This window comes from Sycon ciliatum, chromosome 2 (genome assembly GCF_964019385.1).
Source record: "Sycon ciliatum chromosome 2, ocSycCili1.1, whole genome shotgun sequence".
In the NCBI taxonomy this organism is placed as follows: Eukaryota; Metazoa; Porifera; class Calcarea; order Leucosolenida; family Sycettidae; genus Sycon; species Sycon ciliatum.
Genome location: NC_088644.1, coordinates 49,713,130 through 49,732,752, shown reverse-complemented (window position 1 = coordinate 49,732,752; position 19,623 = coordinate 49,713,130). Strand labels below are relative to the sequence as shown.

Below are 19,623 nucleotides of genomic sequence, written 5' to 3'. Positions count from 1 at the left end.
TGAAATCTCTCCTGGAAGAGATGAGGCTGAAGTTTTTGGTGAGGAAGACGAGTCGGACGCCAGTGACGTTCGGTTCAACCTGACGACGGCGACACTTTCTTCAGCAGCGAGTGGATGTCGACGCAGCAGCAGAGCTGTATGTCGGAAAGGGAAAGCCCAAACCTCCGCAGGCTAGCTCCACAGCAGCTTGTGAAGCGACCGTTGCGCCGGCAGAGGATGACGACACTGTTCGTCAAAAAGAGAACTGCGGATGTTCAAAAAATTGCTTGCAGCAATTTGACCCAGCTGACATCGAGACGTCGATCCTGAACATGAGAGAAATGGAGTCGCACGAGAGTGAGCTGGTGGTGCTGGGCCTTCTTGAAGCTTTGAGTAATCCTGAAACAGTTTTTGAGAGTGGAGAGAAGCGCAAGAGGGAGCGTTTTACCTACGAATTCCAAGGACTGACTGTTTGTGTGGGTGCGTTCCGTCACGTGTACGCACTGTCTAGCAAGAGGCTGAAACGGTACAGAAGCCACCTGGAGAAGAATGGGCTTGTGCCACTAGTGCACGGCAACACAGGCAAACGGCCACACAATGTCCTGGAGTTTGCTGTTGTGAAGTACTGCGTGGAGTACATCACTCGGCACGCGGAAGTGTTTGGAATTCCACATCCTGCGCCACTCCGTGGCAGAGACGACACGCCACCTATCTTCCTTCCAGCGTCACAAACGTACAAGTCCGTGCATGCAGACTTCTGCGACTGCTGCCACAAGGAGGGTAAGAAGTCTGTATCCTTGTCGACGTTCCGCTCCATCTGGCACCAGACATTGCCGCATATTTAGTTCATGACGGCTCGCATGGATGTTTGCCCTGTGTGCGAGGACTTGCGGCGCAACGTGATGGCGGCTGGGAGTGAGGAGCAGAAGACGACTGCATGCATCAGCTGACTGACCATGTTCAGCTGTTGAAGACCACACCTGAGCAGGTGAGAGCAGCAGGCCTTCCCCAAGTGTTGCCCCCAGCAGGTCTGTCACAAGAACGCCAGAAGTACCTGTTCAAGGATATCCGGCCGTTTGTGGCAGACCCTTGCAAGGATGAGCTGTGTCCGCCTGTGCCGGAGGAATGACAAACTTGCGTAGTGCAACACACGTTTTGAGCCTGATAATTGCTAAAGTCTGGTGCTGTGTCAAAGCTACATGCCTCAGAACATTGTATTATTCTTGTTGTTAGATCTAAAATGTGGCGTGCCTGCGTGGTACGGAAGGACGTGATGGCCCATCAGACGTCACGCTTGGCACTATAAATTCCATCACAGTGAAACTTATGCCAAATGCCAACTGCCCAGTAGTGTGTGTACACTGGATCCTCCAGCCCTTCTGCTGGTGACTCGAAGGCTTCTGTAAGGCTTCTATGGCCAAATTATTGCAATTTACGTATTTCAAAGATTATTCGTGAATATGTGCGATGTTTTGGTGAAAACAGTGTTGATTTAAACGTCCGTAACTTTGCTATATGTTGATGGATTTTCATTCGGTTTTTTTTATCTGATTCATACGTTCTCTGGCTACAAGAATCCGTTGCTAACTCAAAATGCCCAAAAAACGGATAAGGTCCCTTTTCGCTTGTGCTGGCTCCGCTGAGTAAGAAAGGCCAACGCTCTCAGGCTGGCAACTACAGACCAATCTCTCTCCTTCCCGCTGTGTCCAAGGTCTGTGAACGTATTTTCTTTGAGTCTCTGTACTGCCACGTCACCCCAGCGCTTTCACCATCTCAATCCGGTTTCTGCCGTGGAGACTCCACAACTTTCCAACTAACACGTCTAGTACAAGACATCTACACCCAGCGGAACCTCAGGCGGCATGTTGGCATCGTGTTCTTTGACCTAGCGAAAGCTTTCGACACCGTCTGGCATCGTGGTCTGCTTGCAAAGCTAGAGTCCGTCTTCTTGGTACACGGTCCAGCCCTGCAATGGCTCTCATCCTATCTTTCCTGCCGCCACCAGACTGTCAGAGTATCTACCTCCCTATCAGACCCATTACTAGTCGTGTCTGGGGTACCCCAGGGGTCCATACTTGGGCCGCTCCTATTTCTACTGTACGTTAATGACTTGCCAGCCCTTGTACCAAATGTAAGTCTTTTCGCTGACGACACTGCTCTGATGCGCTCCGACAGCTCGGCAGACAACCTCACGGCCTCCATGCAGTCCGGGGTCAACGCTACAGTAACATGGATGGAAACCTGGAAACTGAAGCCTAACCTCGCCAAAACCGAGGCCATGTTCTTCTCTCCCTCGCCCCCCACTCAACTTCTGTATTTTCCTGGTCTAAATAGTACACCTATTAAAGTTGTTAACGAGCACAAGCACCTGGGCGTTATTCTCGACCGCCAACTCTCCTGGTCTCCACAAGTCCAGTCTGTGTGCAAGCGTGCGAGTGCGTCCTTAGGTATGCTACAACCCCACTGCCAACACTTGAATGATAACTGCAGAGAATTGTTCTTTAAGTCGTACATTTTGCCTATATTTGACTATTGCGATATAGCTTGGTGCGGGTTGTCTCAGACTTTACTCCACAGACTGGAGGTACATCAACGCTTGCTTCTGAAAATTCTGTTTCGAAAAGACCAAACATTTGCCTCCCTTTGTCTTTATAAACTTGCTTCCACGCACCCTCTTCTTGCCCGACATCAGCAGCATCTTTGTATCCTTGTGCAAAAAATCTTCCTAGCCCAAGTCCCGAAACATATTGCCAAGTACAACTGGTTTGTTACCACTAGACCAACACGCAATGCCTTATCACTGCCCCGAGCTAGTTCCTCTCTGTTTTTGAAATCCCCTTTCTTCTCAGCATACTCCCTTTGGTCTAACCTGCCTACTAGCATTAAGACATGCCAGGATATCAGGAAATTCACAGTCCAGCTTTCCACACTGTCTCATCCGAAGTGATCCCATGTATTATTAATGTGCCTCCCTTTCTTTTTCTCTCCCTATCTCCTTTCCCTCTCTGACAGCATCTTTCTTTTTTTTTCCCTTTTAGCTTGCCGTGGTTGGCTATCACCTGACCTCTCATGTTTATTGGCAGTCTTCGGACGGGCCAGGAGATGTTGAATAAATAAATAAATAAATAAATAAAATTCTTTACGGGCTTTGAGATGCTCGCGAGATAATGAGAAAGAACTTCGGTCTGGTAATTGTTCGGAATGCTCTTCAGCCTCTGCTCTAAGTTTAGCTGCGCACACCGACTGTTGAGCCTCGGAAATCGGCGAAAAGCATAATAGTTTCCTGTAAAACAGTTCAAATTCTGTCATGACGATTTCTTTGTTGTTACAAGAAGGCGGAATTCCGAAGTCTGTTCCACGGGAAAGGAGTTCTTTTTGCACATCAGTCAATTCCACGGCTGACATGTTGATGATGCTGTTTGGATTGAAGGTAACCTGGCCATATCTTTTCTTTCGAAGCCAGGTGAAGGTCTTGTCCTACTTAGCGATCAGTCGTATGCGTTGTCTATCATCGTTTTCAGATAAGAGCAGCGAGAAGCGTAGGAAGTCATGGGCGGACAAAAACGAACGCGCACGGTCATATAAGTACTTAAACTGGACACGGGCATTAGACAAAGAGTCACACGACCTGGCAATATCATCTTTGAGAAAAACTCTCTCTATTGATAAGGAATGATAGGCCTTGGTCTTCTGAACGCGTTTCTGAACACCACAGGGACAGACACCAGTGTTCAGACACCGTGTCAGAAACGAAACGTTATACGCGACATTACGGCAGTAGAAACGTTTCCTCAGCACAGCATTCAGCAAATCTATCTGATTTTGTGTGTACCTCAATCTGAAATATGTAAATAGGCGTCGAGGCGACAATAGTTTTAGAATTGCGATCAACAGAACGAGCTGAACCGACATTTTCACAAAGGCTTTTATTGTATTCAAAAAACGAGTGTATACGACGGCAGTGAAGAACATGGAAGAAAGAAAAAATGTGATGTGGAAGAAATGATGAACAAAAATTGTACTTCGAACTAGTTTTCGCACAACACTCCTCAGGAAGCTACGTTGTACTAATGAAAAACAATCCAGAAAGATACTAATAAAGAGAAATGGAGTGAGAAGAAACAACACCTATGAAAATGATAATCCTAGCACTAAGGTAATAACAGGAAAAACTGCGAAAGCACTTAACGAACTTGTAAGGACTACTAGTATACTGTGACACAAGATATGACACCATGGCCAACCAGAGCCAAACCGACAGAACAAGTTGCTACTAAAACAATTTCAAACGAATAATGCTGTCCTTCTGGACACACAGATTAGGCTTATGAATACGTTGACAAACGGCTTCTAACACACTCAACTGCAACTTATAACCATGACGAGCACGGCACAAAACAGAAAAAGAAGAATCAGAATAAACCTTACAACAATCAGGACGAGATGCAAGATGCTTATACACTGATGACTTCCTACTAGAAAACACACGCTCGCACCCACTCTTACTCACACAATCATTCTCGCTCTCACACTCACCGGAATCACTGGACTCACTGGCCGAATCCTCCTCAACGACTTCCTGCCTCGGAGCAATCAGGTCCCGTCTCCTCCCATCCCTCGTCTCACGTTCCTGTTGTGTATTCCGTTGGTTCGGTACTTCCGTACTGAAATAGGTCATGGTGTAATTAGCAGTTGTTCTTCTGGGTCTCGTTGATATTGAGGTAGGTATTGTTGTCGTCTCTGCCGGTGATGCAGCAAGCGATGCTGATGCAAACGTGTCTGCATGCAACACACGTGGCGTCGCCAAAGCCACATCCACCTCCGCTGGTGGAGGGAGTGACTTGGTCATGGCCACGGGAGCCAATGGTGGACTTGTCGAGTGAGACGCTAGGTCCTGATGCGTTCGTTCACGGTGTTGAAGGACGTCCTACCAACACATCATTTAAGTCATGTAATCTACAACTTTGAATGCCGGAATTGTGCTAGCCGGTATGTTGGTAGGACTGTTCAGCACCTGAGCGAACGCATCAAGCAACACACTCCTTTACACATTATCCCACGTAGCGCACAACTGGAGCGTCCCACGCGGGGAAGACCCCGTAAACAACCACTACCTCCGCCAACACAGGACCTAGCGTCTCACAGTGCATAAGCATCTTGCATCTCGTCCTGATTGTTGTAAGGTTTATTCTGATTCTTCTTTTTCTGTTTTGTGCCGTGCTCGTCATGGTTATAAGTTGCAGTTGAGTGTGTTAGAAGCCGTTTGTCAACGTATTCATAAGCCTAATCTGTGTGTCCAGAAGGACAGCATTATTCGTTTGAAATTGTTTTAGTAGCAACTTGTTCTGTCGGTTTGGCTCTGGTTGGCCATGGTGTCATATCTTGTGTCACAGTATACTAGTAGTCCTTACAAGTTCGTTAAGTGCTTTCGCAGTTTTTCCTGTTATTACCTTAGTGCTAGGATTATCATTTTCATAGGTGTTGTTTCTTCTCACTCCATTTCTCTTTATTAGTATCTTTCTGGATTGTTTTTCATTAGTACAACGTAGCTTCCTGAGGAGTGTTGTGCGAAAACTAGTTCGAAGTACAATTTTTGTTCATCATTTCTTCCACATCACATTTTTTCTTTCTTCCATGTTCTTCACTGCCGTCGTATACACTCGTTTTTTGAATACAATAAAAGCCTTTGTGAAAATGTCGGTTCAGCTCGTTCTGTTGATCGCAATTCTAATAATAATATTATTATTATTATTATTGACTGGTTTTGAGGGAAAGAGACAAACGGGAAAAGTCTGAAGAAAAAATTGACTGTCACCACCAGGACTCGAACCAGGGACCCTCGCTTGTAGCCAGCGATGCTCTAACCGCTGAGCTATGGTGTAGTCGTCATCCAAGCAGAGACCGTTCAACGTTTTCTTCAGACTCCGTAACTCACACTTCCATTATTATTATTATTATTATTATTATTATTATTTTAATATGGCAATAAGTAGGACGAGCTGAAGCGACATGTGGACTACTTTATTAACAATGTAAGCGATGGAGACGATGCAAGAAACAACCTAAAGGGTAAGGAAAAATACATGCCGTGCTCGTCATGGTTATCTTTTGCAGTTACAAGTTTTGGAAGCTGTTTGTCAGCGCATTCATAAGCCGAATTTGTGTGTCCAGAAAGATAGTGTTATTACCCTAAAATTGTTCAAATAATGTTCTGTTGTGTAGTGTGGCAACGTTGTTGCCACTTGTGCCTAAATGTGTTTTGTCACCTTCTTGTTTATTATTGTTATTATTATCATTCGTTCTCACTTTTTTTGTTTTTGTTTTTTGTTGCTGATACACACTTGTCACGCTTAGTTCTTACTTGTATACCCTTGTTTTCTGCACACTTTTGTGAGAAATCGCACCTCGATATTCTAGTGCTGTCATTGTATCGTGTCACCCTACCTTGATTGCTATATTATTTCCTTTGTTCTCATTTTGTTCTTTAGTACAACGGTGATTCCTGAAGAGTGTTGTACGAAAACTTGTTCGAATCATCTTTTTTTTCCATTGCCCTTTTTCTTCTTACATGTATTTTTCCTTACCCTTTAGGTTGTTTCTTGCATCGTCTCCATCGCTTACATTGTTAATAAAGTAGTCCACATGTCGCTTCAGCTCGTCCTACTTATTGCCATATTAAAATTATTGTCTCCTCGTCGAATTTTTAATTATTATTATTATTATTATTATTATTACTGCATCCATGGATGCAGTGAATGGGATTTCGGTCTTTGACCACTTTGTGGTGGGTCTGATCTACTCACCTCCCACCGTTTAGGAGCTGCATCTGCGCCTTGATCCAAGAGGGTGGTGGCGTTCCTGCGGATGCGGAAAACTGGGCCTTTGGCCGAGTCTCACGCGAACCGTGAAATTTTTTTTTATTTTTTTTTTTATTATTATTATTATTCAACGCAATAAATAGAGTAAGCTGCGCACTCAGTACAAACACCATAAGCAAAACTTGTTTTCATGTAAATAATTAAGCTTGTTCCTAAACGTTTTCGTCGCCATCTCATCAGAGGATTACTGGCAAAACAAAATTAGCTCTAAACTCAATATATATACGCACACTGCAAGTAATAATTTAGACCCTAACTAGCGCGAGAAAATGAGAGCTGAAAGAAACATTACATCAATTAACGATATCAGGTGACAACAGATGCGATAAATTCACCACTAGAAAGTAACCATGCACCACAAACGAGAACTACTGATCTAAATTCACAAACAATTTCAACGTAAACAAATTCTTTTCCTGCCTACACAAAATCGGCTTGGTGGTAAAAATGTAGATAGACTCCAATACACGCAGATACCTTTGACTACGTGAACGAGACCAAACAGAAAAGCAATCATCAGTATAACTAGAACGACAATCACTATTCTGAACAAGATGGTTTGCAACAGAAGATTCATACACCCTAACACCACTACTAGAACCAGTACATACTTTAGGAACAAGCTTAATTATTTACATGAAAACAAGTTTTGCTTATGGTGTTTGTACTGAGTGCGCAGCTTACTCTATTTATTGCGTTGATTACATTTTTATCTCCACGTAAGTTTCTTAATTATTATTATTATTATTATTAGACTCAATCTCGTAGCATGTGCACGGATTGCTAATGTGTGTGTGTATTCAAACTAATGGCTCGCACAATCAGTCTTCAGGTCTCTTAGCCAAGTGGTGATGTTTATGCCTAGTGCACGAGAGGTTCAACTGCTAGGAAATTATAATGGGGAAATTATAGAAAAGAAAATATTAATAAGACAAAGAGAATAAATTTCAAGGCACCTGAATAAACGGAGTCCCACATACAGTAGTCAGCAGCTCAGCAAATTGCAGTGCGGTGCACAGTAATGCACTACGTGGACTGGAGCGGACAATGACGCCAGCATCGCACTGTCATCCAGATGTGAGCACTGAGCAGCTCCTACCGATTAGTAATCATGGTAATGCACTACGTGGACTGGAGCGGACAATGACGACAGCATAGCACTGTCATCCAGATGACTGTGAGCAGCTCCTCGCGATTAGTGCTGACCAAACACTCTCTGCAGAGCGCATTGGTTTCACAAGCAAAGCCGTACAGCCTACACTACACCTTGCACTGCTACCATGGTCACAGGACAAGGCCAGGCCACCGGTGAGGCTCTGCATGAAAAGCCGCGAGGCTTTCAGTGTATCGGTGCGCTCGCTGCGCTCGCCCTCGCTCGCTCGACGCTTTTGTCGATCCTGGCCTGCATACGTTCTCAGTAATTAAATAATTATTGGCACTTCAGCATTTTTTTGGCCCGGAACAAAAATTAATGTTATGATGCGCAAAGCGCACCACGCATAATTCGTTGTATTAAATGCGTGGTGCTCTGTGCCGTCTATAGGGTAGCTCTATTCGAATCATGATCGAGCACTCTGATAATATTATCTACAGTGCCCGTGTTCCCAACTCATCACAACCACGCGCTCTTCAGCCTAACCATACAGACACCAGCAAGGACACTTCCGTTGAGAGATAATATTGCTCCACGGCTCTAGACAGCTGTTTCGCTCCCTGTCGGAGCTCATCAGTAGAGGATAATAATGATGATAAAGGAGGAATGATCATTCTTATACACCAGAAATGGCGCAAATGCGCGCTTTCCACATATATCAATGGCATATGCAAGCTGCTAAAATGGTAAAGTGTGAGAACAGCGATAAATAATCATAGTACGCGCTCATTGGTGGAGAATCACACCACACAAGCGACGAAAACCTGACGCGGAATACTGATGCCAATGGAAAGTACATGTATGTTGTTTATTATTATGATGTTGCAATGTCCATGTATGCAGGCGAGGCGAGACTCACCGCCGAGATCCCCCAACGCGACAGGCTCGGTTGCCGTTCAGGATTCACATAGACCTGTCCGCCCGTCAACAGGATCGACAGCGGGAGGCCCCACTGATGCCGATGTCCCCACTGATCGGCGCCCGATCTTACTGTAGTATACTACAGCAGTACCATGACTCCATGACTCATGAGTACATGCTACAAATACGTGTATGCAAAAGTCCATAACCTCTTGTATTGCTGTTAAGTTGTAGTTGTACAGTGCTGCCAACTGATATACGACCCCCCTATCGGTACGCTAGCCGCGTTAGCGATTCGTACGAGACGCTAGGCGGTCGGATTTCATTTGCCAGTACTGTAGCTTGTATTGGTGCATGGCTTAGCTACATGTCGAAGTTTACGCATATGCTCTGCCATACCCGTGTGAGTAATGAAAATTTGTTTCGGTAAATCTTTTGGAACACCTGTAATCTGTGCCTGGGCCAAGTCCCAGCCTCGTACAACCTAACTGAAGTGCTGCTATAACGCCTTCAAACACCCCCTACTTCGAGCAAAAATGCGACGAAATGCTGACTGCTCATTGTTCAAGCTGGCATTTTGGAGCTCGTGCGACGCCCCCATGTCCATGTACATGTAATCGACGCTTTTCCACACAACTATGAACGCTGATTACCTGTAGAGCTTCCTCTAGCCGCGCAAGCCAAAAAGTCACGCTGGCTTTCCACATTATTAATAATAGAGTGCACCGGCTCTGTAAATTATCAGAGTGCTCAATAATGATTCGAATAGAGCTATCTTATACACGGCACAGAGCACCACGCATTACAACGAATGATCTACAAGTACTTTTACAAGTACACGTAATCCGCGCTCAAGAGGTTATAATAATAATAACAATAATAAAATTAACGAAGGTAAGTTTTAGGTCGCAAGTACCCACGCCAATACACACATCCAGTCGAATGAGTCACTTGTAGTTCCTTGGTCCTTTTTATTTATTTTTAAATTATCCTTGGCTGTACATCTGAGTGCAGACCTAATACGTACATGTTCCTCTTTTTAGTAGTATACGCCTACGACCTCGTCTACACGTAACTAGGATGACCCAAAGGCAGACCGCCTATCGTGGGGTCCTTTACATTGAAGCCCAAGTCTAGTGTCATAGCGGAGCGCCCTTATAGTTATAGTTATACCACACGCCACAAGCGAGACTGTGCTGCCAACCACCAGCCGCAATGTGACGTCACGGATAGTTATACCACACGCCGACGACTGTGCTACCAACCACCAGCCGCAATGTGACGTCACGTAGCGCAGGTACATGTATATAAACCCTAGGTTTGCTACAGTCTCCAACTAGTTCTCCAGGATCAGTGTCTGTGACCGGTTGGTTTTCTAGTGTCTTCCCTCAAACACCTTGCTTCCCACCAGAGATTGATTATTTGCGTGCCTGAGTAAGTTGCCGTCTTCCAACAGATATCAGAATCAGGTTCTCTCTGTGTAGATCCCTCTAGCACCTTGCTAAGTATCGTCCTTGCAGAAGACTTGGGATTATTCGATTCTCGGTCTGAAGTCGGCCGCGAATTGTGAAGTTTACTGTAAGTATCTGTTTGTCTGTCTTCCTTCTTTCAAGCTGTTTGTCCTATATCTCTATCTGTACCACTTTGCCTCTTTCTCTCTCTCTGCCTTCCGCTTTATCTTTCTCTCTGTTCCCCTTAGCCTTTCACTCTTTATTATACAGTCCATCTCTCACTATTATTCTCGCTATGAGTTTCTCTCTCTCTAAGCCTCTCTCTCTCTCTCTCTCTCTCTCTCTCTCTCTCTCTTTCCCCCCTCTCTCTCTCTCTCTGTCTTTCTATCACTGTTGTGGTTTTTTATTTGAATTCGCAAAACCAAACAGGCAATAAGCCCAATTACATGGAAGCGAGTAAAAGAATGCTAAGAATGAGGCATTTTGGTGAATATTATTTCAAGTAGAAATACTGATCCCGGGAGGTACTACAAATACATGTAGGTACTGTACAATGAAAATCTGAAAAGGCCATGGTACTGATTGATTGATTGATTGTTTTTTTTTAACTTCGCAAGTTCAAACGGGTTCCTTGCTTAGTTACATGAAAGAGAAGGATAGAATTTTCCAAAATCCTAATGAGCAACAGCATAGGCAAGTTTATCATAGAAGTGGTGAATTCGCACAGTAACCGTGCACTTCAGCTATTCTCTCCTCCCTCTTCTGAATTTGACTCTCCGCTGGCCTTCTCTCCTCCCATCCCTTTACATTGTATTGGGCCTCTGCAGCTTCCCCCCCCCCCACCACCACCCCACGCACACACTACATTGTCACATAGCACAACTCAACCATTCGCTACCCTGTTATTGAGCACTCCTGCTCGTTTGGTCTCGCGAATCCAGATAAAATCAATCAAATCAAGTGGAGTACTATGCGAGCGAGAATACTGAGAAGAAAGGAACATGTCAAAACCTGACGAAACACAAGTCTCTCTCTCTCTTTCACTATCTTTCTCTCACTTTGCCCCTCTGTATCAGAATTCTCATTGTCCATCACGGACCGGAGACCACCTATCCCTTATCCCAATATCTAGTAGTGTCTGCTTGGGTCCTCTCGTACGCATATCTGCTAGTGCAACAAGAAAGGACTGAGGAAGCAGCTAGCGTTCCAAGTGAAGAGTTTACCTTCGTGTTGACTCAAGCTAATGACTTAGGTCCATCAGAGATCATACCAGTCACTTGTCATCATGGTCATGACTAAGGAATTCGGTTGTGGCCAGGAAACTGCACACTCGCAGGGTGAAAGCTGCGAGACCAAACAGAACAGAGTGTGTCGAGCCATGATCAGGAAACGCTGAGTTCTACTGACAACATTGGTTAGCTAGGCACGGCGAATTCTTGTTGATGCCAGGACCCCAGTTCACCAGTACTTCAAGGACATATCTTGGTCGACATGCACCAGCGGGTTGAGAAAATGACCAAGGTGGCTTGGAGAAAGGACGTCTTCTCCGCGTGTCTTTGCCGGCATCAAACAATAATATTTGCTTTGGCTCTAGCCTTTCGCTGTGCAGACTTGACCAGGGAGTCGTACAATACCAGTAATTTAGGACTCGACTTTACATCGTGTACATAGATCAGCATGAACTAGGGTGCGTAGCCGCTATGACTGCACAAACTCTGGTTTCGGGGGCATCGCCATATTTTCAAAATGGAGGGCGACGCTTATTGAATTTTGTATGGTCGTGGTGAGCCATGAAATTGGAAATATAACGAACAAATAACACGACTGGATACAGGTACCTCTGCACATCATACGTGAAAAATGGAAAGGAATATCTTGGCCCAAACCGGAGTCATGAGGCTACAAAACTTACATCGACAGTTCCATCTTGCGCCACATTTTTTATAATGTTGGCGTTGAATCTGTTGTGTTTCTTCTCAACAAATAATGTTTGATTAACAGATGGCTCAAGTCGGTAATGATTGCTACTTCTTCTACTACTCGAGCTGCAAGAAGGGACGCGCTTGTCCATTCCGACACAGTGCTCCTGCACTTGGCAAGGAAGACGTCTGTCAAGATTGGGCCAAAGGAAGCTGTATTGTTCCGAATTGTGCACGTCGCCACATGGGAATACATGTAAGTAAAGCGAGCCTGTGTGGTTGCTTTGCCTGCACACTCTGTCGCCTCTTTCTCTGGTAGGGTCCAGAAACTAACCGTGGTTGGTCCCCTGGGCCATGGGGAGGGAGAAAGATCCAAGTGCGATCAGTGTGTGTGGCACGTGGTGTGAGCTGCCTTTGGAGTGAAAAACTTGCCAGGGCTTTCTAGGTTCAGCCCGGTCCCATAGCTCAGTGGTTAGAGCATGGCTAATGACAAACAAGGTCCCGGGTGGGAGTCCTGGTGGGTCTCGCGATTTGTTTCTCTTTTCAGGCAGTTAACTTCCCCAACTGATCCTTTGAATTATTATTATTATTATTATTTGAAACTCGGGTGTTGAGCCATAAATAAAATGTAGAAAGGAAAAGGACATTATGGATACGAGTTAAGAGTAACTCTTCATCACTGTAATTGGATACTATAATACAGTCAGAAATTGCAATATCTAGGCACAAAACTGACAAGAGTACTGAGACATTCGACGTCCTGACACCTAGCTTCAACACATCTCAGTAGCGCTAACCGACAGCCTTCTAACTTGGAAGGTTCAAGGTTATGAAAAGACCAAAGAGGGGAAGGCAAGCGCAATGAAAACGAGCAAAAGCCACAGTCCCAACGGAACAAAGAATGTCAATTGTTACTCGACCATGACGAGACCAGTACGATATTTGACAAAGACGTCTAACTACAATTTGAAGCAGCAAAGCAGCACACCACCCAACTTGGGTGGGTCATAAATATTGAAGATACGTAAAGAAACGGGAAGCTTTGCGAAAACGAATTGTACAAGTCGAAAGCAAAACTCCTACAGTACTCCTCCTGCATGACATTGTGATGGACTAGTTGACTACAAAACAAGTTGTTTCACACGACGTTCCAATATTCAAACAATAAGCTGATTTTTCAGCCGAATCTGATGTATTTTCGAGCCGAGAGAAAAGCTGACCAGGCGGTAAAAACGCGCTGATTTGAGGAAAGCCTAGTGCACGGTGATGCATGCTGAGTTTCTTTGTTTTCGATGTGGTCTTGGTGACTGTATTGCAGAAAGACCGTGGCAGCATGCCATGCTACTGGGAGTCTCAGCGAGTGGGGTGTACCAAGCCGTTCTGCCCATTCAAGCATTTGAAGCCCCGTCCTGATGCGCCTCTGCAAACTGGCCAAGTTCAACCCACTACGACCGCATCCCAAGGAAATCCAGTCAAAGGTAAGAATTTGCTGTTTGCTGTAAGACTGTACCTAGCCCTTTTGCCAATGATAGCGTGTGTCTGAGGTGCTTTTTTTGAGTCTATAGAAATCTGCACCGCAAAATGGCTGCAACACTGCTTTTAGTTGTATGAAGCAAGAAGGCCCATTTCACCTGAAAAATTAGGATAATCAAACAAACATGTTACACGTCCTTGGTACGGAAAGGGCTGCGGGAGTTGCGTATTACCGGTTACTTGCGTACTCTTGCTCGTGGTGAGCAAGAGTACGCAAGTTGCTGAATATGGCGTATCCACACTGCTTGCCAAGAATCAAGACAATCCATCAAAGGCATCATTGATGCTAACCCTTACTGCCCTATCTACTCTTCAGGTGGACAGCGCAGCGCTACTATCCGGACTATTGGCAAATCTCAAAAAAGACTGCGACACGCCCGAACACAAGGGGTTGCCACCGACTCAACTGCCGCTGACTCCAGAATGGATATGAGAAGAGCAACTCGAGCAATGAGCCGATACCATTGGGTTCATGCTCGTGATCAGCTTAATCAACAGCATAGATCTGAGACTGCAAGGCGTGGTCCAGGTCCTTTGTTACCCATGAAAAGGACAGCATCTGTTCAGCAAGAAGACCAAACAAAGCCGTTAGCCAAACGACGCAGGACTGAGGTACTGTATCCATGTACATCAATTGGTATATCAATGAATGAGTTGTGTGTGCGTTCGTGTGTGTGCGTGTGTGTGTGTGTATATGTGTGTGTGTGTGTGATTGTGTGTGTATGTGTGTGTATGTGCATGTGTGTGCGTGTGTGTGTATGTATGTGTGTGTGATTGTGTGTGTATGTGTGTGTGTGTGTGTATGTGTGTGTGTGTATGGGTGTATGTGTGTGTGTGTGTATGTGTATGTGTATGTGTGTGTGTGTATGTGTGTGTGTATGTGTGTGTGTGTGTATGTGTGTATGTGTGTGTGTGTGTGTGTACGTGTATGTGTGTATGTGTGTGTGTGTATGTGTATGTGTGTGTATGTGTGTGTGTGTGGGTGTGTATGTGTGTGTGACTGTGTGTAACTGTGTGTGATGCGTGTCTGTCTGTGTCTGTCTGGCTGTCTGTAACTGTCAGCGCATGCATGCACCAATATGCTTGCTTCTTCAAAGTTATAGTGGCATTGCTTTCATTTAGGAAAAGGAAATTTTTCATTTTTGCAGACGTGAATCTAGAGCACAACTTTCTAATCCTTTCTTTCTGAAGGACACATGCAAGGATATGTGTGTCCTGGTGCTGTCCTGGTGCTGACAGTTAACAGATTCATATGCCATTCTATTTGTTGACGACTTTGGCGGTGTCCTTTGAGGATCCCCACCGTTTCACCCGTTATCCTTTAGTTGCAGAACTTCAACCTCACGGGCGGTTACTTTGCAATATTTTATTTTGCGTTCTTGAGTTCCTGGGTAAACGTGTGTGCATCTCTTCATCTCGATGTGTGGCTGATTTGGGGGCTTATTGGACCTCAAAATGATGTCAAGTTGTTTTCCTTCTCGCCGGTGGTTTGTAGCACTGTAACTATTGCAGTACCACCAATGCTACTGACAACTGCAGTGCACAACATTAGAAGACCAAAATTTGCACCGAATTTGAAAGTGAAGCTTAAATGTGCACCACTATTTGTGCATGGCTTGCTTTCTTCATTTTTTTGTTGTCGAGCTGTTCCGCAAAGGTGCCATCCGCTCTTTGCGCCAGTTATGTGTATAAATAACTTACAACTTTATTAATAATCTACGTGGAGATAAAAGTTTAATAATAGCTATGAAAAGTATGAATGCCGCAGACATCACCAGGCAACATGACAATTTGTTCAAGGTGGAGCGGAGCGTGAAAATCGATTTTGGAAACACACAAAACCAAATCTTGAACAAAATGTCATGTTGCCTGGTGATGTCTGCGGCATTCATACTTTTCATAGCTATTACAACTTTATTCACTGCTTTAAAGTGCTTCGTAATAATTATGTCCTGCAGCTGGTTTACATGTTGCACGGTCTTAAATCATCAGCCGATGCAAGGCCTCTCAGATGTTTTAAGTTTCTCTTTTTCTCTCTCTCTCTATCTCTTTCTCTCTCTCTCTCTTTCTGTCTCCATTCTTCTGACTGCTCCATAGCCTGTTGCTGTTCCAGTGTCCCCACAACCGTCCACCGCTGCTGGTCTTCGCATCAAGTCTTTAGATGAAATCCTTGCTGAGAAACGCAAGCATCACGCGACCGTTAGTGACAGCACTGTATCTGCAGAAGACACCTGTCAAAGAAGACCGGCTGATTCAACCAGCAAGGAATCACCATCAGTAGTTTCCAGTTCAGCAAGCAAGAATGTACGTAGTCCAGTACTGAATACTGCACCTACCAAGAGTTCCACTCCAGCGACACCACCTGCTAAGATAACAAGACTCAGCAGTCATTCTTCTGGTAAGTTGCATTGCTGATGCAGGTATTATAAATGTTTTTGAAGACATTACTTTCGAACTGTTGTCCTTTCCTGTGCCTTTTCTTAAGCGATACCTTTCTCTTGTTGTTTATCTGTATGGCCTGGCTTGGCATTTACTGTTTGGTATTTGGGATATCTGCTTAACCTCTCGTTACATGTTGATAGTGAGTTCTGCTTCCTTCTCGTGTGGAAAGACCATTTGCTTCAACACGGCTGTAGTGTGCTACAATACAGTTTAAGGGCTTCGCAAATAGTTAGCGTTATTCCTGACGTAGGGGTTGGTAGTAGGTGATCTTGCGTGTATGATATGTATGTTCCAGCATTCTATGGCTAATGGGATGCTATAATCTGGCTTGATCCGTTGTAAATATATTAATAAAAGGCGCTTGCTTCTTCATCTGTACTGTTCAGCTAAGAAGGAAAGCCCAGCCACTAAGAAGGTGTCCCAAAGTGAAGGAAGTGAAGTTACTTCCACTGCTGATACTACTACTATGAAGTCCGATGCCAAGTCTGAATTTGATTGGTAAGTGCTTGTTACGGGCTAATTCTCATCACACTGTGCCTTACATGCCATGCGTTAATGTGTCCGAGTTTTCACACTGCACATTTCTGGATTCATGGTGCGAATCAAATTTGCATGGATTCAGCGGATTGAATTTTCCCTATTTTATAGGCAACTGTATGGTAGGTCTGAACTACTCATCTCCGACCGCATTAGAAGCTGCATCTGAACTTTGATCCTCCAGGGTGATTGAGTTCCTATGGGTGTGAAAATTTCAGTCTACCCGAGTCCCATAATAATAATAATAATAATGACAGTTCGCATTTCACTCATTGCATGAGGTCAACGCATCTGTTTACAATTTCGAGCCAAGCAGCTCTATCAGAAGCAGATTGCACAGCATCCAGAAGCGACAGATTAATGCATTGTAAGTCTTTCTTGACAACGTCGATCCATCTCAGACGTGGTCGTCCTAGGGGTCGTCGTATGTCTGTTGTGTTGATTGACATTAGGAGGGCTTGGAACGAGGACGATTCTTCGCCTTCCCTCACTACATGGCCGAACCACAGCAGTCTCCGTTGCCTGCAGACTTGAGATAGTGGGGTCTGCTCGGTTCTGGCATACAGCGCTGTGTTCGAGATTCGTTGTGGGTACGTGATACCAATGATGGTACGTAGTTTTTTTCCGGTGCCATACATTGACGACGTCGGTTAATGTTTGCGATAAGGTCCAAAGCGCACAATTATACAGCAAGACAGGCAATATCAGGCAGGAAAACATACACAGCCTGGAATTCAGGTTGTGGCGTTTCCATGGAATGCTTGCAAATGCCCGATTTGCAACAGACACTCTGGCTGCTATGTCTTCTGCTGTGCCTAGCATACTCCCCAGCAGCTTCACCGATTTCCAGGAATCATCTTCCTTGGTCACAGTGAAATATTGAGTTTTTGCCACGTTCAGCTTCAGATTGTCATCCGAGAAAACGGGTTCACACACACGGACGGTTTCTTCCACAGATGATCGCTCGTTCTGATGGGCAGTGGTGTCGTCTGCGTATTGTGTGAAAGTTGCTGGTAGGTCTGCCGAGTCCCATGCTAGACGTAATTTTTCTTTTTTTTTATTCCGTCATTTTTTTGATTTTATTTATAAACATGAGTGGTGCAGTTATTACTACTGCAGTTACAACATTGTAGTTTGAGTATATCACATCCAAGACATTCCCATAGCAGTATCTAAATGTCCCTTCGTATTGTCTTACCGGCTGTAGATAACTTCTTATTCTTTTGACTGTTCTAGGCTCGATGACATCGACCTGCTTGATGACGATGCATTTGAGAAAGCGATGAGAGAATTTGTTGGTGACGTAACCTACGTCGACTTGAATAAGCCAGACCTTGACGAAACAGTCAACAGCAACGATCTACTCCTGGAAGCGGAGCTGATGATTTAGACTAAGAGAACTGTTGTGTATTTCCACATTAAGCAGTGTGCTCACCATTTGCCATGTCTACATCATGCCTAATCGCCATTGGGGATATACACCCGGTTTTTTCCCTCTCTACTGCGTCCGTCGGCGCGAGGGTTTTTTCCCGGCTGGCTCGGTCCAGGAAAATTAACCTGACGGCCCCAAGTGGTTTTGCGTCATGCCCTATTTCAGCTATCCGCTGGCTCACTTACATGTATTTGGGCATCTTCGTCTAATGCTTGATTATTATTACTAATAATGCTTTGAGCGCTGCTTGATATATCAGCATAATATAATGCTAATTTGAATGCTCGCTTTTCACTTTCTCGCTGGCTGTGTTGTGCAGAATCATGTGCCAACCTTTACTACATGTATATTGCATTGTCATTTCATTCAGTACAATGCAAACATATTATTATTATGGCCATATTTTCGACAACGCTGCTCAAACTTGATATGAATCAACTCACCTACTCCGAAGCCACATTCTGCCAGTCTGCAATAGGTTCTGGCACAGACCAGAAGTTAATGTTGCTTTGAAGGATGCTAAGGAAACGTGCTATCCCGGCTCCTAGACAGCAGAATACTTGTACCAAATTGGAATGAGTATAACTCAGACAAAGAACTGAGGGTAGAGAGTAATCAGTAATGCTAGATCAATATACAGTCGTCCCTCTCTAATCCGGCACTTGTTTATCCAGCACCCTTGCAAACCGGCACACTTTCTGGCAAAATGGATTTTTTCAGTTCATTTTCTACGCTTTAATCCGGCACTTGAATTCCGCCTCCAGCAGCGATTTTCTGCAACAAATCACTCAAACTCTACATAATTCGATTTTCTAATCCAGCAGTTGTATATCGCAGACTGTCAGGGACCATTGTAACATACACAACATATGCAACATACACTTGGGAATATCCCATGCCAGTACATATGATATTCCTAAGTGTATAACTTATAGACATGCATTCCACAAAGTACTTGGTTTGACACAGAAAATCCCTACGTTTTGACGTACGACACAAACATGTATGATAACATCTGGGTCGGGCTGGAGGGCAGGATTTCATAATCCAGCACCCTTGTTTATCCAGCAGAAAATGCAGTTGCAAAAGGTGCCGGATTAGAGAGGGACGACTGTGTATATATGTATATATAAAGAACAATAGAAGTATTTCTTGCGTCGGCAACAAGTGCTCAATGGCCTAAGACAGAGCGGGGTTATACACTCAGACACAAAGGATCTCCAAGTTTCTCAGTGTTGCTACTCTGAGTTTCGTGCAAAAGCACTCCATTCAAGCTTCGATACGGGAACCACAAGACATCCATCAAGCTTCCTGGATAGAGCAAATCCACGGGCCTCTCAAAGCATGTGTGGGAATTAAAAGATAATGGCAAGACGCACGACATCAAGTGGCGAGTGGTCCAGAAGGCCAAGGCCTACAGCAACATAACAAAAAGATG

At 44.6% G+C, this 19,623-nt stretch overlaps 1 protein-coding gene across 1 annotated transcript; it reads left to right on the top strand.

The window, feature by feature from the left end:
• The first annotated feature begins 10,221 nt into the window (after positions 1–10,221).
• LOC135810940 (zinc finger CCCH domain-containing protein 11A-like) lies at positions 10,222–18,781 on the top strand. The gene is made up of 7 exons (XM_065324318.1): positions 10,222–10,449; positions 12,324–12,497; positions 13,560–13,719; positions 14,091–14,386; positions 15,872–16,172; positions 16,603–16,714; positions 17,990–18,781. Exons 2-7 carry the CDS (start codon positions 12,324–12,326, stop codon positions 18,141–18,143), a joined length of 1,197 nt encoding a protein of 398 aa, XP_065180390.1. The 5' UTR covers positions 10,222–10,449; the 3' UTR covers positions 18,144–18,781.
• The last annotated feature ends 842 nt before the right edge of the window (positions 18,782–19,623 follow it).